The sequence below is a fragment of the Carassius auratus genome, chromosome 7 (genome assembly GCF_003368295.1).
Source record: "Carassius auratus strain Wakin chromosome 7, ASM336829v1, whole genome shotgun sequence".
In the NCBI taxonomy this organism is placed as follows: domain Eukaryota; kingdom Metazoa; phylum Chordata; class Actinopteri; order Cypriniformes; family Cyprinidae; genus Carassius; species Carassius auratus.
In genome coordinates, this window is record NC_039249.1 from 8601940 (window position 1) to 8628719 (window position 26780).

A 26780-nucleotide genomic window follows, 5' to 3' on the forward strand; every position below is an offset into this window, starting at 1 on the left:
TATCAGTGTGGATACAAGGGTTTAAGCAAGACTATTTTCCAGAGCATTAGGTATAATATAAATGGTGTTAAGCCTTCTGGGATATTCTGTTCTTAAACATTATTTCACTGTCCGCCAGACCGCAGTAAACAGTGGGAGGAAGTTTGTGAGGCTCAGTGGAAACTCGCCATCAATAGGCCTCACTCAGAGAAGGGTTTAGATAAAGATGTTGCCATGTCCGCTCTGTGAAAGAGAACAGGTCTGTGGAAAACTTGTTGAACGAGTCGGGCGGAAGCTCAGTGTGAATTCCTGTGAGCAAACAGCAGCTTCGGTGATGACAGCGTTGTGATAACAGACATCGAGGGGAACAGCGCCAGTCAAAAAGAGATGGGCTATTCCAAATGTAAAGAATTAAGTCATGAGAGGCTGCAAGATACAGCGTTTTAACACATTTAAACTATGCTGGTGGATAAAACTAAGCTTAAAAAGCTCGACCTAATCAACACTATGATCAAAAAAAAAAAATTGTTTGTAATACAGTATAGTGATATAATAATATAGTTTATCACCTACACTGATAAGAATTTTAATAGTTTGCAAAATGCAATGCATTCATATAAAATATGAGACACTTCTAACTTGGCTTGTTCTGAGGGTCTTCAACTCAATGACAAGAATATATTAGATAACTGTGTATAGGAACATGATGCTATTAGTTAAAACAAGCAGAGTTTTAGTCGAGTGCCTTATGAGTTTGTGAGCACCCTGAGAAGAAAAAAGCTTACTTAGTGGCCTGTGTGGTCAGAAGAGGGCAGAGAGAGGAGCCAAACAACTGCCACATTAATCATTCATCCCTGACTGCTGCCCACACAACACCACTGATAATAAGCCACAGGACACAGACTTCCTGAAGGCGTAGCCAATGAAGCCAGTGAGGGTGAGCCTACACACAGGAACAGAGTAGCATTAGAGCTCAGATTATCACCATGCTCTTACCTTAAAGGCATATTTGCGGCTGATGTGGTCCTCAGGTCCCACGGGGGAAATGACATAGCTAGGCAGAGGAATGCTTCCCAGAACCGTCTCCTCTCGACTATCTGTGAGCAAAGTACAGATGCAAGGTGAAAATATTTGAAAAGGGTTCAATTACAATTGAACGATGGTTAGTTTGTTTTTCGGCAATACTCTTTAACACAGATGACAGAAAGTAAGTGAGACTCCACTCTGCCCACCGAAATGATTAAAGATCAAAACAGTGCTCTACTTAATGTGAACTGTGTTTATATGATTATTAAAAATGATGTGTGCAAGCAATAGGGATAAAGATAGTAAATGAAAAACCTGCTTTTGCGTATTTAATTATAGGCACTCTCATAATAATGTATTAAAGAAGTTGAGTGTTTTACTTCTAAAACATGATTATTGTGCAATAAAATTAGAGACCTAAATTTAGATCATTGCAGCTAACTAAAGCGGAGTATTATAACTCACCTTTATAGTAAAACAGGCAGTAATCAGACAACACAAACCATTTCCTCTTCCACAGTCTCATGCCTGAGCTGTCCTGATGGTGGAAGAATAATAAATCAGCCCACAAAAAACATTTTCAGAAAATTAAAGAAATCTAATAAAATAACAGACAGTTCATCATCCAACATTACTTATTACCAATTTAAATATTAGTATTAGCATTTAACTGAAGGCCCCTTTGTTAAGACTGAATATTTATTTAATATGCTATGTTGAATAACATGTTCAGTTAATCAGCTTATGGCCTGTGGGTCTCAGTTCATCATAAGGCCTAATTAAGAACTAATCTAACATCTGAACACCACTCAGTTCAGATCAAAATTATAATTCTGTAATCACTCGCATTAGGGTTTCACTCTTGAGGGCCGTACCTGTTTGTAGAGCCATCCTCTCACCACCACTGGGACATTAGGGTTCCTTTTGATGGAATGGTCACGCTTGCCAAAGCAATGCACCTTCCCACTGGGTTTCAAACTCTGTGGTATTTAAAAGAAAAAAGTATCCACTTGCTTCATTTGATTCGATTAAAATGCTGCATACACAGGCATCAGTAAGGTAAAGTGGCATCCAAAAGCATTTGGATGTTTGACTTGGTAATGTTTTTTAATGTGGTCAAATTGTCAAAAAAAAAAAAAAAAAACATTCTGAGAACAATTTATGTTCAAGGAAAACATTTTTACTGCAGAATGCTTACAATAACAGGGTTTGTTGCGTTTATCAACCTTGATCTGAATAAAGTTCAATTTAATTGATCATTTGTCAGCCCAAATGTGCATTTATCCCAAATGAGTAATAATAAAAAAAATAAAAAATAAAATATATATATATATATATTATATAATTTTTTTAAGCGAAACAATGACTGATGCCCACGAGGAGACTGGTTTATTCCCAGTAAAGTGTGTGTAGTCATGGTAAACCCTATATTATGAGGACACAATGTTTGACAAAGATGGCAATATCCAAATAGAAATTGTTTGGTCCCAGTTAGGAAACACGCTTATAAAATCTATTTATTTATTATTTTTAGATGCTAAACGTTTCCTGTGAGGGGTAGGTTTAGGTTGACATTATAAAAACCATTAGGCCTATGGAATGTCCCCATAAAGCACGGAAACCCAATATGTGTGTGCGCGCAGAGATGAGGGCCTCTGGGTTGGATCGATCGGTTTGTGAAAGCTCATATGATGCTGACACAGTCCTGTCATTGACAGGGCAGCATCAAACTCTTTACCACATAGTGACACAGCCAATGTGTGTCTGGCCAGGCCATTAAAACTTCAATGTGTCAAAATGGTTTTCTCTAATAGGGAGAAATATCTGCATCTCTGCATTGCCATTACCAGTGAAACTTGAGAAATCTATGGATGCATGCCAAATGACTTGAGTGAATGAATGCACATCCACACAATTAAATGTAAATAGATATAAACACCCACTTTGGTATAGATATTAATTAAAATTATTTGTAATTAATTATATTTATAATACAATTGTATTTGTATTTCTATATTTTAAATGTATTAAATTTCCAAAGAAAAATGCTGAACACCCAGCCTGTGCTTGTCAGTTCTTTGACCTCTAGTGCAGCTCATGTTCTTTAACAGATGGAAAAACTCTACATATGGCAGTGTATATTAATGCACTAGACCAAGACAGAGTAATAGGAGCACCAATAAAACAGTTCTGCTGCATTTACACCTAGAGTGTAACTGTGCCACACACGCTCAGATTTAATTAGCAGGAAGTAGCGAGAGACATTCTGTGCATTTCTCAATCCCCTGCAGATGTTCTCTGCAGTATTACCTCATGACCTCTGCACAACGCAGCCAAGCCGCACAGAAGATTAAGCCCAGCTTCTCTGGTGCTAGAAAAATCAGTAAGCTATTACACCTTCAGCTTGGGTCATTTATCAAATTTGGAGGAATATAGCAAAAATAGATGAGGCCAATTTATTCTCCCTATTATCTATAAAAACATTATCAGTTCTCAATGATTTAATATGAGATACACACACACACACACACACACATTAGTAATGGTGAGGCTCACTAGATAATTAGCCAGTTTGGCACTTTCAGGAACCGGAAGTGCTCTGTGTAAATGTTTGGCTTGATTGAGAATCAGTACTACTGCCACATTAAAAAAAAATTTAAATCAGCACTAAGCGAGGCTGGGCTTCTCACCCTGGATCCTGAGGTGGTGTCCGCAGGGGATGAGGAGACGGCGACAGAGGACTCGCTGACCATACTGGGAGGCCTCGGCTCTGGTGGTGGCTTGGACATGTGTAAATTTGCCCTGCAAGAGTTAGAAATAAAAGACACAATCTTTACCAGGAATTAAGTGTGATAACTAATACAAGTGAAATCATCAATGAAAAAGGTACATTTTTGTAATTTAATAGCCAACAAAGTAAAGAAGACCCTGGGGATGCATGCAAGTGTTCAAAAGAAGAAGAGACTCAAGTAACACATTGATGAACACATTCCCTGAGGGCAAACTACTCAACAGACCAGAACAGAAGGAGTAGTCAACAGACACTATCATAATTCAGCATTCACAACTCTACTGAGAGCATTAGATCTATCTATCTATCTATCTATCTATCTATCTATCTATCTATCTATCTATCATTTTATTAATCTATCAGTCTATCCATCAATGTATATGCATATCTACATATTATATATTTATCTAACATTTATCTATGTACCATATAGTACCTATATCTATCTACTAGCCTACAGTATATCTACATACCTATCTTTATCTACCTACCTAGCTATATCCACCTATAACTAGCAAAAAAATCTATGTATGTTGTGCGCAATTCCCTATAGCCTATATTAAATATTTGGAATATATATTTTCATATTTTATTAGGTTCTTTGATAAGGTTGCAATACGAAGGTCTATGTAGCAACGTAACTTGGTGATGTCCCCGATGCGCCTGTCGTCTCATAACCAGCTGACCCCGTAGGTCGGGACGGGGCGGGTAAATAAATTGTTCTTTATTTGCGGGGTGGGCTGGGACGGGCCAAATACTTACCTAAAAGTGGGACCCACGGGCTGGAAAAAAAACGACCCCGCGCATCACTACTTGCAATCTATATCTATCTCAGCGTATTTACCAGTTTAAAGGGAGAAACAACATGAATGAAAGTGAACTGTCTTCAGAAAGATTCAGTTGACATTTTTTCATGTTATTTCCATATAATGCCTATTAGAATAGTGTTTATCAGTGGAATGCTGTTTTGTTTACAGGGGTAAACATAGTAACCATTGTATTGCTACTTGTCCAAAAGCGCCATCTAATTTCAGAGAATGAATTTGCATTTTTTATTCAGCACGTCTGCTGCTTTTGTTGCTTTCAGTGTTGTAAATTTGAACAGATTGTTGTACTAAATCACTACCTATCTATCTACCAAGATACCTACCTACATACAGTATTGTTCAAAATAATAGCAGTACAATGTGACTAACCAGAATAATCAAGGTTTTTAGTATATTTTTTATTGCTACGTGGCAAACAAGTTACCAGTAGGTTCAGTAGATTGTCAGAAAACAAACAAGACCCAGCATTCATGATATGCACGCTCTTAAGGCTGTGCAATTGGGCAATTAGTTGAAAGGGTTGTGTTCAAAAAAATAGCAGTGTCTACCTTTGACTGTACAAACTCAAAACTATTTTGTACAAACATTTTTTTTTCTGGGATTTAGCAATCCTGTGAATCACTAAACTAATATTTAGTTGTATGACCACAGTTTTTTAAAACTGCTTTACATCTGTGTGGCATGGAGTCAACCAACTTGTGGCACCTCTCAGCTGTTATTCCACTCCATGATTCTTTAACAACATTCCACAATTCATTCACATTTCTTGGTTTTGCTTCAGAAACAGCATTTTTGATATCACCCCACAAGTTCTCAATTGGATTAAGGTCTGGAGATTGGGCTGGCCACTCCATAACATTAATTTTGTTGGTTTGGAACCAAGACTTTGCCCGTTTACTAGTGTGTTTTGGGTCATTGTCTTGTTGAAACAACCATTTCAAGGGCATGTCCTCTTCAGCATAGGGCAACATGACCTCTTCAAGTATTTTAACATATGCAAACTGATCCATGATCCCTGGTATGCGATAAATAGGCCCAACACCATAGTAGGAGAAACATGCCCATATCATGATGCTTGCACCTCCATGCTTCACGGTCTTCACTGTGTACTGTGGCTTGAATTCAGAGTTTGGGGGTCGTCTCACAAACTGCCTGTGGCCCTTGGACCCAAAAAGAACAATTTTACTCTCATCAGTCCACAAAATGTTCCTCCATTTCTCTTTAGGCCAGTTGATGTGTTCTTTGGCAAATTGTAACCTCTTCTGCACATGCCTTTTTTTTAACAGAGGGACTTTGCGGGGGATTCTTGAAAATAGATTAGCTTCACACAGACGTCTTCTAACTGTCACAGTACTTACAGGTAACTCCAGACTGTCTTTGATCATCCTGGAGGTGATCATTGGCTGAGCCTTTGCCATTCTGGTTATTCTTCTATCCATTTTGATGGTTGTCTTCCGTTTTCTTCCACGTCTCTCTGGTTTTGCTCTCCATTTTAAGGCATTGGAGATCATTTTAGCTGAACAGCCTATCATTTTTTGCACCTCTTTATAGGTTTTCCCCTCTCTAATCAACTTTTTAATCAAAGTACGCTGTTCTTCTGAACAATGTCTTGAACGACCCATTTTCCTCAGCTTTCAAATGCATGTTCAACAAGTGTTGGCTTCATCCTTAAATAGGGGCCACCTGATTCACACCTGTTTCTTCACAAAATTGATGACCTCAGTGATTGAATGCCACACTGCTATTTTTTTGAACACACCCCTTTCAACTAATTCAACTAATTGCCCAATTGCAAAGCCTTAAGAGCGTGCATATCATGAATGCTGGGTCTCATTTGTTTTCTGAGAATCTACTGAACCTACTGGTAACTTGTTTGCCACGTAGCAATAAAAAAATATACGAAAAACCTTGATTATTCTGGTTAGTCACATTGTACTGCTATTATTTTGAACAATACTGTATCTACCTATCCATCCATCCAGTTACTTATCTATTTACCTTCCTACATCTATATATATCCACCTACCTGCCTAGTCAGAATAGGGTTAATATCAATTGTAACAGTGCCTCATTCGGAAGCTAGAAAAACCCCATATTTAGCTCATCTTGTTGTGAGCACCCTGTGGTTGAGGAGAGCAGAGGAATGCACTGCAGCTGAAGAATGCAGGGTGTCTGCAGAAGTCACATTACAAGTCACGGTCACTACACTCAGTCGAACTCTGTATGAGTCAAACAGTTCCACTGGAATTACAGTAAAAAGTGTGTAAACACTCATATCAAAAGTGTTGTTTAAATAGGTGTCTAATAATAAATGATTAACCAGATGTTTGTGAAATGCCAGAGCCACAATCACTGTGATATAAATGCCTTAATGCCAGGCTGCTTCCTGGAACTATTTGGGTCCATTTTTCTTTCCATATAAGGAGAACTGCATAAAAAGCTGCATTGAGATTCAGGTAATGCTAATGTAAATCAGTAGAGAGAAGAGTAGAACAACAGAGACATGAGGGAGAAGGGGGGAATAGAGGACATAAGAAAGTTGAAACAAACTGTCAGTGCTGCCACTGCAGGCAACAAATAAAAAAATTCTTCCAAACACTGTCAAAGAGAAGTGTCAGATTCAGAGACCGCAGGGAAAGGTATAACCTAGAGCGAACGCCACCAGAGAGCTGCACCGTTCAACCAAACATCTGTCACATTCCTAAATCTCCTTCCAGTAAATGACAAGGCATTTTGGACTGGTACCCAAGGAGTTATAATTCATTGGATAGACAGTTGCCTTTTCCCATAAACATGCACAATTTATTTGTTATCGGGTAAATAGTTTATACGATGGGAACAAAATACTATGAACAAATTCTGGGGGCAGACCTAGAATCAGAGCCAGACAGCACAGCCACAGAGATGCAAATTACACACAAAATTGCCAAGTGCTGGCTGAAATAACCTACTGCAATGGGATTGGCTGGCTCAACACATCTTTCAGAAATAAGGCTGCATAGGGTTTTTTATCAGTGTGCCTGGAAACAAAGTTGTTCACAAGGTACCAGACTGCTCACATCTCATTTATTTTCCCTTCTTCTACCTTGTAAGCTCAAGCTCTGGTTTCAGCTTTGTATAACACTAACACCTCAACTGTGTTGCGTAATTTAATCTCTGCAAGTTTTAAGTTTAATTACAGGCACTCACTAGCAAGAACCAGATATATGAATAATTAGATCTTTATTACTTTCCAGATGCACTACAAATAAGCTTCTGCTTTTTTATGCTAGTCATGCCGTCTCTTTCGGTTTAAGTGGGTGAATTAATAGCAGAAGTGCACCAGACAGCCAAAAGTCTGGCTATGAGAGACCAAGGCCTACAGTAAGTGAAATAAAAACAACGCCACTGGTACTCGAGCATATAATTGAGTCTATAAAATGTAGTAGACTCTCTTCAGAGTAGTAACAAAAACCTCTCTTTCTAACAGCTCTGTCTCTCAGGGACACTCTTTTAGAGAATCATCTGAAACTTACACCATCACTGACATGACACAGAAGGTGTGGACACATGTGTGAACTGTGATGTATGAGTGGGTTAAATCTAGAACACACTGAGAGAGCAGATAAGTGAAAAACCTACTGCTCTTAAATCATCTGCTTCATAAATCAAATAACATACTCGGGACATAGGGGTATAATTGACCCAATGTGAGGGGAGAAACTTTGGGAAATGCAGTAATAGCATATTATATATAGCTGCAATAGAGCTGTTGCTGGCAAAATATGATTTATTTCACTCTGACAAAAAAAAAAAAAAAAACTTTGAATTTAAAATGATTTTAATAGTATGTAGTACATATGTAGACAAACATAACATTCAGTTATAACCCAATAAAATATAACAAACTTAACCAAAAGATTTCTAGGAATCACATTTTAATCTGAGGCGATTTTATTTTTACCACAAATCTAGAAATACAAGTGCTGATTATAGAAAATAAACCAGTAACAAAAAGAAATGCATGATGCAAATAAACAAGATCATCAATCCAAAATGTATTTATTTATTTTTAAAAAATTGATTATGCTGCTAAAACTCACCAAAGCAAATAGATTTCCAAGCACGTGTCAGGCTGACTCCACTCTTTTCATGGGTGCTTGCAGTAAAACACAATCACCCTGTCCAAATACTGACACATGCGTACACACAGGCAGACCTTCAACAAAACCATAAACAGCTTTTTTTTTGGGGTGGAATGTGAGGGGTTCCTGTAGTGTGACAGAGTCAGGAGGTGTTTGTGGCCCGTGTACAACATCAAAACAGCAGGAAGCTACAGCAGCATTGTCATGGGAAGAGCTGCGGACAGAAACAATGCTGCTTTTTTCTCCCCCTCATTTTTCACCTCACAAACTGGCTTCCATCCAAAAATTGTTTGAAGTATGTTTGCACCCTGGGACTTACTAGTGTTTTATCTCTGTTTCATATTATTTACCTGCACTGTCTTTTGAATGGATAGGCACAGAGGGCCTTCATTTTATGCTGGAGAGACGAGAAAGATCCTGGCTGAAGCTCAGCAAGATTTTAGTCTAAAGAAAAAATGCCCGCATTCTGTTCCCAAAAGCTCAGCCTCAGACCCAATAACCTGGTTAAGTTGCATAATACAAAGCATACAGTGGTATATAATGAGCTCTACTTACTTTACATGATGATACAGCAGTTCTCAAACTGCTACCAAAAAAACAACAATATGAGTGCCATAACTGACCTTTCATTATTCATATTTATATCCAACATAATATAAATAAAAATAATTCTCCAATATTAAAAATATAACATATATTTAATGTAATTGTACCAGTACAAAGTTATTTTATATATTAATAGTTTTGTTGTTGTTCTTTAATAGACATTACATAATATTTTACAGAAACACTGTTAATTTTGAAAGATAAATATTTGAGAGATTTTTCAAAAGTGAAATTAACTGTATTGTAGATGAACTGAGGATCTGTTAATGACCTAATGTTTATTAATTATGTTAATCAAAGTCACCACTAACTGTTGTATGCAGTTTGGCCATTAGAGAAATGAATAATTCATAGAAAAAGACAGTCAGCCTTTGTGGCAGGCATTGCACCATGCCCTAGTGTGTGTTGAGATGTGCAGTGTGTTCAAATTAGCCATTCAGATCAATAGTGCTGCACTACCAGGGGATCAGAACACTTCTATCTCTGCACATGTTTCCACTGACATCACCACCAATGGGATCGCAGAACACATTTTAGCCCTTCACTGAGAAGGGGTGAGAGTATGCAGCGCTATTAAGGGCACTCAGAACAACTGAAATATCAGCATACTACATATTTAGGTAAGGTGTGTCTCTGCCAGTCGACCATAGTAAATACATATTCTCCAGAATTTGAGATCTACAACTTACAGCTAATACACAGCCACGGCAACCTGCAGCAACATACTGGTTATGATATGTCTCTGCTTACATCATGACTTATTTCAGGAGGCTTTTCCCAAAGTTCAGCACTTATCACAGCTGTTAGGGTGAGGTTAGTTTCCATAGCTAGATTACTAGAGGAAAAGGCAGGGTTGATGGGGAGAGAAGAGCGAATGAGGCCGGACTTGTGCTTAAAATAGCACTTATGAGCAGCCAGGAGTGGTAAGTATTCCAGTTATGTCCTGCAACTTCACTATCTCTCTCTTCAACAGACCACAGGCATTCAAGGGCCCACAGAACATTAAGATTTTCGCCGGCTTATCAACACAGCTGCATGTGACAAACTTCCTCTCTCACTTAACACGTTTGGGCATGATCTTTATCTTTTGGGCACTCAAACAAGAGGTCTGTAAGCTGGTAAACTAATAACTAGATCCCTCTGTGACACAAAGCTCAAGTGACTCTACAGATGATGGTTAATCTGAGCCTGAACCTGGCACAGGGCCTCCACGCACTGTGCCCCTAATGAGAAGCATCAATCAACCCTGGAAGCAACATTTACTTACCTGTCATCTGCATGAGAAATGGTCTTCATGGCCGTGTGCGATATTCCTATGAGAGCCCAACATTCTGAATCCATGAGCCCACCTCTATGTGGAGAACATGGAGTGATAACAGGGAAATGGAGGTAGGCGGCTGAACTTCGTAACAGTTTTCACCTGGGTTTTTGTTTCTGCAGGCAGCAGAACATTCAAAATAAACAGCAAACGCTCAGCTCGTTCTTTCCTCTGGCGTTAGCAAGTAACAGAATGAGATCGGTCTCAGCGGGGAATGTAAATCTGAGCTCTCTTAACCCTCACAGCAGTGATGAGGTAGAAATCCCAGCTCAGCTTACTGGCATATGGGAAGACATAGAAATTAATGGAAAGGAAGAGAAGAGGAACAGGTGCTGTGGTACGCATTTTAATGGAATACTGAAGAAAATGAACAATTATTAATATTATAATAATTTATCTTTGATTTACTGTATATTTATGGTTGATAACGACAAATAATCCATAAGTGGAAATAATAATTCCACTGAGTTATTCAGGTTGCTAATTGATCCATTAACATTTCCCTGGTTCTCGGTTTATTCTAAGTTGGACATGAAAGTATCTGTGGATCAGGGACTAAATCAAGAACCGCTCTGAACGAGATGATTGATTGATTCAAACCAGTAATTAAGGCTGGAGTTGAAACTGAATACTCTACGAGTAGGTTCTTCTTTTGAATAAGTACTTCACAAGTTAAAAAGTCACATATAGTGTAATTGTAATCCAGACATTGTTATTGGCAGTAAAGCAATTAATTTGTAATATTGTCTTTGGCAGTAAAGCAATGCAATCCTCTCTCGATGCCTCAGGGGATACTATAAGCACCTTTCAGAATCTTGCCAGAAGCAGTAGGCATCCAGGTACTTTTGTTCTACTGTTTTATTTGGACATACTATTTTTTTTTTTTTTTACCTACAATATGGTACAAAAGTATGCAGCCTAAGTTTGAAACTGATATGCATTTCTTTTGATCAGCTGATTAAAATAATCAATTCATTAGTTTGCAAATTGTTCTACATTAATGTTTTGTGTTTGCTACCTTTGAGAAGAATGCAACAAGAACATGTTGCCTACTTACACTGGATGTTTCTCCCTCATCATGTTCAATTCAATCGGAAAACTAAAACAATTTCCTTTTCTGCACATGTTTCCACTGACATCACCACCATTTCCAAGATAATAAGAAAGAAATTTGTTGCAAAATCTATTTAAATCATTTCTGTTTGTAGTTTACAGCATACTGTAGGCAGTTTCAAATGATCTTCCCCAACACTGTACCCACCTGCTTTGCCATCAAAATAAAGTACAGGTTAGCAGATGTCTTTATTTCAAATACTATCTAGTAGTGCAGCTTCAAGTAAAAAAAAAAACACCCACATCACCTTCACAGGAAAATGCAATAACAGTAATGGCCATCATTAGCATTACCTCTGGACATTTCCAGCTGATTTGCTGATTCCAGCACAGGCATATGATATCAGTGGCCTGTGAATCATTACTATACATCTCATTACTCACACATCTGTTAAAGATCAATTAAAAATCCAAGGCCCTTAACAACCTGCACTGACCTCTTAACCACATGCCCTCAGAGAATGCAGGAAGTGCGTATCCTAAACTACATTTTTTTTGCAAATAAAAGGAAGAGAAGCACTCACTGGTCTTGTAAAATGAAGTCAGTGTTTTCTGAGGATATATGTCCCGTCACAGGATGCCTGAATGTCGTCGTCCTTAGGTTGTGGCTGGATCCAAGAAAGGAACGGAAATGGGGAAAAAACAAGAGAAGAAAAACAAAATGAGCAATCCAATATCAATCATATTTAATTTGGCACTTCCCTCCCCTGCTGTGGGTACTGTAGCTGTAAGAGCAACATTCTACAGGAATACACTAAGTTTGAGGGATTCTGATGACTTTCCCGCAGGAGCGCAGAATGTGTGGCAGTGCTGAAGCCTGGCCAAGCCCACTCATATTATTTAACACAAAGTGTGAGGCTAAGCACAAACCGCTGCAGAAACTTTATTGATTTCAATTATACAGGGTCATTCACTGTTTTAACTAGAGCATTAAAACATCTCACTGTCATCAGGTGTAATAAGACAGAGAGGGGGCTTCTAAGGGTGAGAGAACTGTGAAATAAGACACATAATACGCCTGCTGTCATCGATTCAGTTATTCATTCTGTCTTCACACTGTGTGTTTGGCTAAAAGGGAGTGAGTGGTGGAAATGTGATGAGAAAGAAGGATCCCCACATGAGTAAATGTGGTCCTATATGAGGGGAAAAGGCTCTACCACATGTCACTTATCTGTCTATCATTGTTTCCATTAAAAACATCTATTAAGTCACTTTGCCTCAGCGACTCACTGAGGCTGATAGATAAAGCTAAAAGAACAGGCATAGTCATACTTCAGGTTTGTTAGCAATTGTATAGATTGTATTAGATGTCATTCACAGAGGTAAGAAAATATGTTAGAAATAAAACTAAACTAGTAAAAAAGTAATATATATATAAAAAAAAAAAAAGTGTACAAGTGCAAATCTATAAACATTTTTAAGGACATATTGCTTGAGAATTTCTGATATAAAACTTTTTTTGGGATTAGCCTACTACTTGTGTCCTTTATATGTAATGAATCTAGAACATAAGAAAGTTTCACTTTTTGAAATAAATTACAAAAAAAAACTTTTTCACGATATTCAAATCTTTTGAGATGCAGCTGTACGTATATATATATATATCTTATTTTTCCCAAGAGACGACAGGAAATGACATGAGCTGGACTCTAACCTTCTGCCTGTATGAGCAGCATTACTCAGAACACTTAATCTGCTATGCAAAACATTAACAGCAAGTGATCTGTCTCACAAGAGATATATGTCAACATCCCCTAAAAACAGCCTCTATTACAAGCCTTCCTTCCATGGTGGTGGCACGTTCACCATGACAAGAATGCTAAGGCATGCGCCTTTCACAGTACACTATCAAATTTAACATGGTGTGGAAAACACTTTTTTGCCTCTGTGAAACATGCCATCATACACCCCCAGTGACACATTCTTTAGTGAACAATCATACCGCAGGAATCTGAGGAACAAATGTCCTCATAAGATAGTTCAGCTGAATGCAAACATATGTCTCCAAACACTACAACAAGCTTTTATCTCTAATTGAACATTTAGTGCATCAGCAAACTCTGCTGCATAAAAGCTTTTCAGCGGCTGCATGAGAGAACACTTGACATGAATGTATGTACTACAAAGCCTTCACTACAACAATGGTTTCATGCAGTCTGATCCAGTTCCTGAATAAACAATATCCTGAAGTCAATTCTGCTAACTCATCTGTGAAATTAATGTATGTAATCATCAATATCATCATAACAAAACCAAATAAAGATTTGAATGCAAAAGAAAATGTGCAATGGACTTTGGCAAAAACCATAGTAAAACTATGAAAAAAAAAAAAGCTCACATTAAATATTAGCAGCAGAACCAGCAGAAGTGCTTCTGAAATGCTGTATCCTTGGTTTTGCAGTGAGCATGGTCAGTCCATCACTGTTATGAACGTTAAAAGACCCTCCTCTGAAAGGTTCTCCATCACTACAGGGCTCTTAGCCCGGCAGACTGACTGCAACCAGGCCTCTCTTTTTTTAGGTATGCCATCCACATTTAAAAGGAGACAGCCGCAGACCTGCCATCATACTCCATTAAATTATATTCACCATTTTTTCAAACTTCATGTCCCTATAGAGTCAAAATGAGTTAGGTATAAGAAACTAAATAATGCATTCTAATGGATTATAATAGCTGGATTTGATTTCACAAAGTGACTTTAAACCACAATCATTGTAAATAGATAGAAAGAATGACTAAAATAGCAACAGAGTAAAAGCGCATATATATATATATATATATATATATATATATATATATATATATATATATATATATATATATATATATATATATATATTTGCAACTTTTTTCTCTCACAATTCAAACGTATGTCTTCAGAGTTTCAAGACATAAACTCAGAACAGCCTGAAACAAACGTCCAATTGCAAGACAAAAGTCAGAATTCTGAGAATTGTTACATGCTTGTTTCCACCAAGGATTAAAAAAAAGTCAAAGACAAGTGACTTTTTATCTCGCAACTCATTTATTCTCAAAACTATGAGGACCTACATCTGAAGAGATCTACAAGATATAAACTCAGAATTCCCAGAGAAATTTGCAATTACTTTTTTTTTTTTTTCATGGCAAAAATAAGGTTCCATACTACTGACAACACTATAAAAACGTCATAACACAACCATAGTAGTTTAGACCACCGAACACAACAAAACCAAACATAAGTGCTGATTATCTGAGAAGCAGCTCTCTAGGTCACAGACTACAGTAAAACAAACCAGAAGTGAAATCTGTACAAAAACGATGATGCACACAAGGTACAGTACTGTACCTCACTCAGTTGTCATCAGCCTGGCAGGCACAGACTGGGGCACCTTCCTGCAATGGGCTACAAAAACACAAGCACATTTCCGCTTTCCCTAGCTTTGTTCCAAAAGCATCATACCATGCGCTTTGCTAAACTACACTGGCCCTATACAATAGTTTTGCTATTTTCCACTGTTAATTAGTAATCTTTAGCTCTTTTGTTCTCATCATTACTTCCGAACTACTTGCTACGGAATTCCCTGCATTAGCATTGGAGGATAAACAGAATGGCAAACAGTAGTGCTGTTTGTTTAGCAGTGATGCAGGCAGCATATTACATTATTACTGATGCCTATGAATTAACACTTGTTCCTGTTGGACTGCTGCTTCGTCTTAATTCTAAAAAGACAAGAAAAATGGATATGCATATGATAAATAGGAAAAATAGAGGTGTGTCAACCCCTTCTATATTCTCAATATCTTGTAACTGTCACATGACCATAGATAAAATAAAATAAAAATAAGAATAATAATTACAAGTAATAAAAAAAATGTCTAGCATTTCAGAGACCACAAGAATGCTAAGCTGTGAAGTGGTTGAGTCTGGCCTGTTGATATTCATTAGATTAAAGTCCACATACAGAAGTATTACCTCACATCTCCACTCCCCTATACTATGACAGCTCTTACCCTTGGGATGAACATATCATTTGGCATCTCACAAGAGCCAAACAGGCAATTGTGAAACCAAAAGCAATGTTTATATAGAGCTAAAACACTACATTATTTAACAAAACTGCTGATGACAGTACAGCTACTCCAGATTTCTCCTAGTACTGCAATTCATGTCATAATGCAGAAAAAAAAACTCCACTGGCACTGCATTGCATCAACAATAACTTTATGGGACCTGTCAATGTCTCATACGATTTAAGGTCTGTATCTAAAAAGATTTTAGAAGAAGACTTAAAAAGGAAGAATTTGTTCTTAAATTGATGTTCTTAATTCTTCAGATAATTAGAATGTTCTGCCCACTAAGACAAAATTAGTCTTTTAAGAACTGTTCACTGAAGATTCTTTGGGGAACCCAACATGCTCTTCGTGTATAGAGATTTTTTTAATAGTGCATATTTAAATGTTGTGTTTTTCTAATGGTCACCATTAATGGCCAAGACCATTGCATGAAAACACTTTAACAATTAACAGGTATTTTTAATGCCAAATCAAGATAGAATTAACACAAAGCTCTATCACGGGGTTTGTATCTAATCAAATGTGGTTTCCCTGACTGATTAACCCAATTTCACTTTCCATCCAAAACTTAAAAATAGCAATAGCAAAAATAACAGCACTTAAAATCCAGAAATATCCAAAGTTTTAAACTTCATATTTAAATTCATATTATGTAAAATCATGTTCATATGATGTAAAATTCCTTCTCTAAACAGGCCACTAAACAGTTATTACATTAAAAAAATATACAAGTTTTATTATGTCAATGCAGAGTCTAACGGTCAGCTAGCAGGCTGTACTTAATTTCACACCAAACAAACTCAAGGGTAATTCTGTATCAGAGCCTACTGTACATGGCTAATCTAGATACTTCAGCACTTCAGTTGTACTATACTAGGGAAACAAAGTACAGTACATTTTTCACAATATACACAAAATGTTATATGTTCTCATTCAACCTAATTCAACTCTTGATCTTTTTGCAGAGCATTCTAACCTAAAGTTGTCTCACCTGCACGAGTGCAATATTAACTACCTCTTCCTGCGAACATTCCGGGTTTGTTCCCTGAAACGGTGACAGGATGAGAGAATGGCTCTGATGGGAAAGTTGATATCCTGCTGAAGTGAAGTAGCCAAAGCTCTCCAATCTCCACGAGTTCTAATGAAAACAGCCTGCCAGGAGTTTCACTCACCACTAAGTATTTGACGGCCGTTCAGAGATCAAACTCTTTCATGACCAGAACTGAGCTGAGCTACACAGCTTATCAGATCTAGCCCTCTTCTCTCTAACTCCCACCCACTCTGTCTCTTGCCAAACTACAGCCTATTAATGAGGACGTCAGTGGGCAAAAAAACTAAATTGGGAGGAGTTGTTTCTGTACCAAAATAAATATTTCCCTGAGCTTCATAACCCAAACCAAACCGTTTCTATCACACTAGCCTGTCGCCTTCCCAGAAATCATCTATTGTTTCTACTGTATTGCCATTTTATTTGGCAAAAGCACAGAGCTAATCGTTTTAATGTTTTGACAGTTTCCTGTCATTGCAAAAATGATGGACAATTAGAGGGGAAAATCATAATGTTTTGACAATGTCACTATTTTTACTGTAAATTTTACCATTTTCAACAGCCAACAGAGGAATGTGTTTCCCCTCTGTTAACCAAAACCTTGTTCTGAGTCAAGGCACACACCACTGCACCTGCGTCAGACTCTCTCCGACAGCATGTTTGCCACATTTCAACCTACTGGCCAGACTGTGGGCTGTAAATACTAGTAGGTTAGCTCACAGGAGATAAAACATGAGGTATGCAGTCCAGGAAAGCAGGTTTTATTTGCACAGCTCGAAAGCAAATATTGAATCAGATATACAAAAAAACCTTCAGCTCAGTGGAACAATGGCCTTTACAGCCTTATTTCAATTACCTTTGCACATTTAAAATAGCTATAAATTGCATTTGGATGTTAAACTGTAATGAGTTTGCGTTGATTAATATGTATATTTGTTTGTTGCACTATAGGATTTGATTTTTAAAAATGGTGCAACAAAAGCTCTGAATAAAATAAAGCCCAAGTCAGCAGCAGAATAAACATTATGCAACTTTATACAAAACACATCACATTAAGCATGAATTTCACTAAGAAATATACTCTAAATTATAATAATCTATAGCTTTATGAACATTATATATCTTAGTCAAGAGTAGAGACTGAGGAAGAAAAGATCAATTGTAAGAAGAAAAGCACAGTGGGATTTGGTTACTCAGCCTTGCAGTGGATTACTTTAACTGTGCTATTTTTCAGAAGAGAAATTGTCCAATTGTGATTCATTTTGCCAGGCCGGTTTCACTGGATGATTTTAAAGGTTTTATTTAGTGTATTCAAAAAGCCATTTCTTTACAGCTATAGAACCTATTATTCACAAGTAGTTTTTTCCCCATATATTTTAAGGGCTATGGAAGAGTCACATTAGGGTTGTGCAATTAATCGCATTCGATTGTCGTGCGCAATCCCGTCAGTGATTTACTAATCACAGGACAATCACAGTGAAGCTACTGACAAAAGAATGCGATTAATTGCACATTCCTAAGTCACATAAGGTAAAACATATTACAGTATTTTAAATATATATTTTGTTATAATAATGTTAACAATAATAATAAGATTTTTATTTGAAATATTCAAAAATTACAATTATAGACTTATTAAAATTAGGGGTGTAACAGTACACAAACATGATGGTTTAAATTACAATTTATTTTACTATTTACTATTTATTTTAACTATAATAATCAACATGTAAAATACACATAATGCAGTTTCTAAATGAACGTCTAAATCATACAATTTCTATTTGTTGGCTGAAATACTGTATAATCCTTTACAAAGTGGCTGTTTCATAAAATATTTATTTAAACATACATTAAAAAAATAAGACGTCTCTAACAGGTAGAATAAAATATAATTAAGTATATAGTTTAATATTTCTCAAAATGTTCTTCACTAGACTTCATTTCTCTAGCAAATAACGAGCTGGAGACACAGGTGACTTGCCTGAGGTAAATGAATTGCTATGTGACATTTTTTTTTACAAGCTGTTTTTTGATGTCTTTCCACATTTGAAACACTGATTGAATGATTACATGAGATGTTTATTCATGTTTATTTCGCGTTAAAACTAGACAGTAATAAAGAGGAGGATATGAATGTGCTCACTCGCAAACTGAGGATTCTATACAGAATTCTATTGCCAAATCAAAGATTGCCAAAACAGCATGTCTTGTCTGAATTTCCTTAAAAAATGGAAAACACATGCATACCAAATCAAAAGACCCGTACCGAAAATGCTATGTGTTTTCCATTTTGAATATGTTTACCGTTACGCCTCTAATTACAATGGATAGATCAATGCCAAGGTCATGAGTTTGTTTGTATTAGGTATTGAATGGTTCAACTTACTCAAGGTTCGGTTTGTATTACTCTAATTGTTTTAGAGTTCAACTTTCGGTACCGTTTGGTATGTATTATGTTTAGGGAAAAAATATACTGTCAAATAAAAATAAAGAAAATAAAAATAAATCTATCTAACTACATGCAACATCACAAATAAATACAATGGTGTAAAGAAATTAATACAGGTCGACCGATATATCGTGCTGATATTTGTCATTTTCTAATATATCGGCATCAGTGGATATCCGTGTTTAGTAGCGCCGATTTAAAGGCAGGCACGTCAGCAGGCAGCCCCTTGTTCTTGGTGCGGTGGAAAGTTCTGCTGTCGCATGTGAAGGACCCCAAGCCAAAACTTTTGGAAGATTCAACAACAGTCCTGGAAGATAAAGGTAGTCAGAGAATATCACTCTGTCAATGGGGTGGAGAAGCTGGCAGCTCTCACAAACACTGCAGCGTGATTGAGGGCTATGTTACTCCGCCCCGCTCACAGACAGCACCGTGCTCAGAGAGACAGCTGTCCTGGAGCTGCCCAGAATGGTGAATGACATTTTTTCTGAAGCATGGTTTGATGCAGACAATAGCCAGGTTTCCATCCAACTCATTTGCATTTAGGGATGTCAATATTCAATAACTGATCGTTGTTTAAGTTAACGATCAATTAATAACCTTAATGCTTCAAAATGCGTCTGCAGCGGTATTATTATTATGTGCAAAAGCCACTTGGAAAAAAAAGGTTTCTCACCCAAATTAAAGGGGTTTTAGTCTGAATAAAATGCTAGTAGCAGGACTGTAAAATTAATAGATGTGATTATGATCAATTCATAAAATGGAGAGAGCGCGCCAAACGTCTGAGATCATTTTACTTTGTTGACCGTTTCCCTTCAAGGAGACCGCTGAATGCACCTCTTTAAATGGTTTTGTGGTGCTCGTTGTTGTATTTTAAAATGCACTTGCAATGTTTTTTAAATGACACTATAGTTTTAAAAATAAAATTATCCCAAATGTAACTGTAGCGCTTGTGGCTGTGCTGCGCAGTCAGTGAACCGCTTTTTTCACATCAAACATTGTATGCAAGTATTATGACCAGTCCTTTATTTGCTCCTGTTCTGCAAAATGTTCGATTTTGAATTTTTGCATTCCACTAGGCACATTTGTTTTAAAAAATCCGGCATTTACGGTGCATTAGATCGTAACAGTGCATGCGTGCGTGCGTGCATACGAGGACGAGCGAGTGAGGGTTTGGCTAGATGTGTATGAAGGTTACTGCTCACGTCTCGTTCTGCACATATCCAAATGTTTCCATATTCCCAATGTTAAACTATAATATTTTAAAAAATTACGTAAACTAGACGAAAAAGATCATCATCTTCACATGAGCAAAAACGTCCTTGGAATAACAGCAGAGTGGACCGGTATACTACAGTCCATTTAAACTGACCAGTGTAACCTTTTATATGTTTGGTTGACTGTACTTTATTTTAATAATGAACAGACTGCGATGTAAGTTTGAAATTAGAATGCACTTTAGATGTTCTGTGTCATTTATACCAAACACAAATGTTGCTGGTTGCTAGTGTGTTTGCAGCACTACTGTTATTTATTTTTTATTTATTTAATTTTTCAGTTAAATTGATTTTTATTTATACAATTGTATTTATTTTATTTAAATGTATATTTAAGTTTACATTTATGTACCAACAAACTTGAGTGCACAAAATTAAGATTCGAGAGATGGTTCAAGTCAGTGCTTAATAAATGATGATAAGTTAAATGTTGTGCATCCACTTATTATTAGTGTGACATTTTAGCATGCAAATGAAGGGGAAAACTTCAAGATATCGGCCCTAAAAATCTAAACATTAAACTTAAATATACATTTAAATAAAATAAATACAATTGTATAATTGTATAAAAAAATCAATTAAACTGAAAAATATAAAAAATGTAATATATAAAAAATAAATATTAGTAGTGCTGCAAACACACTAGCAACCAGCAACATTTGTGTTTGGTATAAAAGCATTGAGGGCTATCTTTTGAATTGTGATGTTTAATGAACAGGCTGGGTTCTGAGTACCCTGTACCAAGGGTTGTGACCTTGGCTTGACCTCTAAACATCGGCACCGGCATCCGCTGTAGAAAAACCCATATCGGTCGATCTCTAGATACAAATAAAATAAACTGTGATTTTTTTTAGGTAGGTCTAACATTAGTTTTTAAGTTAATTAAAATTACATTGAAAAAATTCAAATTTAATTTCTGCATTTAGCAGACGCTTTTATCCAAAGTGACTTACAGTGCATTCAGGCTATCAATTTTTACCTATCATGTGTTCCTGGGGAATTGAACCCCCAACCTTGGGTTGGATAATGCTTGATAACGTAATGCTCTACCAATTGAGCTACAGGAACACGTACAAGAAGTTCAATAATGTAATGAAATGTAAAACAGCATTGCATATTTGACTGTATAAATTAAAGATGAATCTTTATTAAAGTTACCAAAGCTATTCATTTCAAAAGCAGTGAGATTAATATTAAAGGGATAGCTCACCCAAAATCAAAATTAAACCCTGATGCTTGTGACGACACATTGATGTGTAAAGACACAAAACAATTGGTCTGTGCAAGAAACTGAACAGTATTTATATCGTTGTTTACCTCTGATTTTTTTTTTTTTTTTTTTTTTTTTTTAAATCGCCGTTGTTGTAATGTACTGGGAAGCAGGAGAGAGCATCCATCAACAGAAACATACATTAGCCAAACCCTGTTTGTTTTACATGTTATTTAAAGCAAACCATATTACAGATGTGTTTTTAGATTTAAGTTGGACCACGGTCCTAGCGTGTGCTGAACCATATTAGGAGAACCGTATGGTTAGATTTTTTCCACGAATCGTTCCAACCCTAGTTTGAATGTAATATTCAGTAAGTCACTTAGGATAAAAGCATCTGCCAAATGCATGAATGTAAATGTATAAATGTTCAAACTAAATATATAAAACAAATATTTCTACTACAGTCTAACCTGCAAAAGTGACTGCTCTTTTCCTGTTGGTGGCACCGAACACCTCTTTCTGAACACACTGACCATCCTTTCAATAACAGCCCCTAATCTGCTGCTGAGTGACATCATGATGCCAGTCCTAGTAAAGCATCCCTCTTATGAATAAAAAAGGTTGCTTCAGCGTGCCATCACTGTGGGGCAAAAGAAAACAACCCTTCCATTCTGGCTACCTCAAACCTCCATGATACAAAGGACAGTTTTCCAATATAAGGACACTTGGCATATAAAAGACCTCACAGGCCCAAACAAGCCTTGGTACAGGGGACTCAGAGCCCAGCCTGTTCATTAAACATCACATTTCAAAGGATAGCCCCTAATGCTGAAGAGTGCCCCGGCAGAAAGCTAATTAGAGCGGAGTGAAAGGACAAGAGTCCCGGAACAACGAATGGGAGATTTAGTTGGCCACAAACACAAATACTGTTGTTCACTCCGCCTGGTTGCTCACAGGCTCAGCTGCAGTACCCTGTCCACCATGAAGCGTAACGGACTGAAGATGAAATACTAAACGACAAGCAGTGAGTGTAAAGAGACACTTAAAAGGAAACAAATGCTAAGACATAATTACAGAAATGATTAGGTCAGTTTCCTACACAAACAAGCAGCAAAAGACAACAACTACAACCCACGTAATATATGAAATACCAAACCTCTAATTAAGCAGAAAATAAACCCACATGTTTTTGATGTAACCCATTTAATTTGAGACGAAACAAATTCAAATGAAAATCGGATCCGGCGTTTTGCTTGCTAACAGAGCATTACTATGACAACAATTGCTCAGATGAACTCCTTCGTATTTCAAAGCCCCCGGAAAAGCTCGTTCCAGGGCGCCTGGAGGGGAAACTACAGAAAAGTCTTCAAAGTTTGAGAAAAGCTACCAAAACAAAAGTTGAAAAAGTTGAACCCTTGGCCTTGAAACAGTCCTCGTTTATGAGGTAGAGCTTCGTATGGTCAGCACTTCTGAAGGGTCTTTTAATAGCTTAATATTAACAAGCCCATCAAACACCTTGTCATTAGTCGGCAAAAAAGTCTTAGTTAAATAACTACTGATCAACAAAGCACTATACAAACCCCCTTTGTCCATATACCGAGATCTTCACGATGGCCTGAGGGAAAAGTTGCACCCATAGGAATACAGCAGCATCAGCACTTCCATCACTTCTCTGGCACAAAATTTGCCTGCTAATAAATATTTATAAAGAACTATTTCACAGCAATTTATCACAGAAATAGCTGTTTTATGACCACCCAGACAGTAACAATGAAACGAATTTCAAAAGCACTTTGAAGATCAATAGTGACAGCAATTTGTGTTGGGTGCGGAAAAAAAAAAAAGTTGAAGTTACCCGGAATGAAAAACAATGGGGGATCGATAGTGGGCTCTGCAAAATAATAAACAATTAGTGATACACACCAAAATCTGCTTTATCCAAATCAGGAACTGTAAGCTGTGCAAGGGTTCATTAAGAAACTGTGGCGACCCCAACGACAGCCTACAACACGCCTCCTGAGTTCATCTCAGCTTGGCACAGCCTCTCAAACTGCCAGGAAATTTTAGCTCCACTTCTGAAACACTGATTCACATCAGCTAACAGCTCACGTCTCATAGCAGAGGCATAACATTAACAAAAGTGTCATGTAGCTTTTATGGCTTTGCTAACACATGTGGCGAGATGGGACCTTATGACAGGAGAGACGGAATGAGATGGACATGAATGGCTTTCATAAGTAACTCTGAGTCAAACAAATGTCAGACAAAGGGGGAAAAAACAAATAAAGTCACAAACCATAAAGTTTTCACATCAACCACCCGACAGATGCCATGTCTAGGTTTAGTACCTCAGCATCTGCAGTAATAGCTGCAGGATAGGAGTGACGTGCCCTGAGACTGCAGCAGAGCAGCAGCACATATGAATATCTTCATCTTATTTCAGTAAAGTCAACATTCTGAGTAGAGAAAGACATCTTACAATAATCAAATAACAGCTGAAATGTCATTATAGTGGTGACTATTCAAATTCATGAGCTATTCCAAGCACTGCAGTAACAAATTTGCTTTTGGAATCAGAGCAGAACACAAGATATACACAAGCATATGCTTGTGAAACTGTGTTTAAGTTCCTTCCTTTGGGACCGCAGTTATTCATGGTTAATAACAATGCACATTATTTTCTGGCTTCTATTCCTTTCCTTGGCTTGTTACTTATTGCATGATGTTGCATACTTTACTATTAGTTTAAGCATTCTATGTTGAAAATAGTTGTGCTTTTAAATATTTTATGTGTAAACTGTGATAAATATTTTCCCCCAGAATTCTTCAATGAATAGAAGAAAAAAAAAACATTTATTTAAAATATAAATCTTTTGTAACATTAGAAATGTTTTTACACTTTTGTTCATTCTTTGAAGAATAAACGTATTGGGGGAAAAAAAAACGTTTTAATGGTAGTTTACACATAGGGCTTTAAGAAATCTGTTTTATTTTTTCCCAAATTAAGTTTTTCTTTTTTTTTCTTGACTGTTTTAATGGTTAAAATTTAATTGTATTAATCAAAAAGCATGTCTAATTAAAATCATGACACTTACACAATTTAAAAGCAATTTACTAACATTAACAAAAATTACATAATTATAAAATATTATAAAATGTTTTTTTCTTAAATTTAATTTTATTTTGATTAAAATCTGTGATCTCTATTAATATTCTAGATTCCATTTTTATAACCGCCATTTATTACATACATTTAATACATTTAAAATAAAAGTATTTTAGAAATAAATTATTAGTCAAAAGCATCTCTAAATAACTTATTTTATTAAAAAACACTATTTTTATTCCGGAAATACATTTATTTTTATTTACATTGATTACATAAAAAAAACATTTTTGTAAATATCCTTAAAAATCAAGTTTCAACAATAATTGTATTATTAGTAGAAGTCTTATGATTACATCAAGTAATATATTTCTCTCACAGTTTCTTTAAGTTAACCCAAACTTTTATTTTGACAGGTTGTTGTGAAGACCTTTAAGTTTCTCTGTTTATATGACGTGACCATTTTTTTTGTTTTTTTTTAAGAAATTGCAAAATGCTCATGAAGTGACTCTCAGAGATTAGGTTCATGTGTTCATGTACTCATATAGTTAGAGGGCAGAGGCTGAAAGCACCACAAGCATCGTGTGCACTTAGGTATGTTTTTTAGTGGTTCAACGGATAACAAACCTCACAGTTCGGATCACATTACGGTTTTTGACCCACAGATCAAATCTTTTTTCGGATCAGCAAGAAATGAAAAATATTTTAATTTAACTTGCTTTCCATTTATTACTTAAAGCGAAGTACTTCTTTGATACCACAGCAAATTCGGCTACATTCTGCATTATACAGTAAATTTAATTTTTAAGACCGGATTCCGCAATTCCATCTGCGTTTTCCGCATTTCAGAAATCAAAGGGCCCTACATATATCACAAAGGTGTTAGCACAAGGGTCATATTCTTCACAACTGCATTCTCTGGGCTACAATAAGATGCTCAATCTTGATTGTGTGTTGTTTGTAAGTTTGGAATTGAGTGATTGTGGCATTCAGTGATCTGACGCAGTTAACCAGTAATGACAGAGCGATTGGGCTGCACATTTGTCGCAGTAACAAGAAAGCATGCAGTCTGTAGTCTTAGACAGCCCCAGGCAACACATCACCACTGCCATCCAAATGAGGCTGTCATAGAGCGAAATTAGAAACGCTGATACTGATTGTAATGCTGCAGATTAAATTCACAGGTGCTTTGGGGAAAAAAAAAGAGAAAAAATATCAGATTCTATTAAAACGCAAACACACAGGCTCATTTTTCTTTGTAAATAGGACTGTTACTACTTAAGAATTTAAGCCCCCTGTGTGTTTTGTACTAGCCTGAGAGCACAGACTATAATTCCTTCTTCCTCTAAAAGCCACAGCAGTAAGATTCATTTAATGCCTCAGCATCAGGAATACACACAAGAATGCAACAAGGCACAAACTAAAATTAAAAGGAGCCACTTAAAACATCTGGAAATCCTGATCTAACAGTTTGAGACAAAAAAACATACAAACCTGGATGAAGTAATCGTAAACACAAGCAGCCAATGAATTACACGACCTCCTGTTTTAATGGAAAAGTAATAAAACCCAGAACAAATATGCACTTACCAAGAATGACTATCCTCAACATTTACATTATTATATATGTGAGATGTGGGTTTCATATTATCAAATAGATATGTAAAACACTGACTTTGTCATCAGACCATGTGACCGCATCAGTATTCTTGGGATCAGTGACATTCAGAGTGACCTGCCAGTGACCTGAGAACATTTTAACCAGAGATTAAATCTGAGATCTTTCTGACTGTTGGAGTGAAAATGAGATGAAGATGTGAGACAATACATCGTCAGCAGAGTGCTGG

General features: G+C 36.7%; 1 protein-coding gene across 7 annotated transcripts in view; it reads right to left on the bottom strand.

Annotated features, from left to right (window-relative positions):
• Positions 1 to 26780, bottom strand: part of LOC113105754 (pleckstrin homology domain-containing family A member 7) — an 84436-nt gene that overhangs the window by 32562 nt on the left and 25094 nt on the right. For 5 of the 7 annotated variants that reach the window (XR_003292393.1, XR_003292394.1, XM_026267023.1 and 2 more), the window contains 5 exons: positions 12309 to 12392; positions 3696 to 3807; positions 1881 to 1985; positions 1471 to 1543; positions 976 to 1076 (listed from right to left, as the gene is read on the bottom strand). Coding sequence is in view for 3 of the 7 variants with exons in the window: in XM_026267023.1 (XP_026122808.1) it covers positions 976 to 1076; positions 1471 to 1543; positions 1881 to 1985; positions 3696 to 3807; positions 12309 to 12392 (475 nt within the window). In the remaining 4 variants the exon portion in view is untranslated. The other 2 variants (XR_003292395.1, XR_003292396.1) reach the window with 2 other exon arrangements.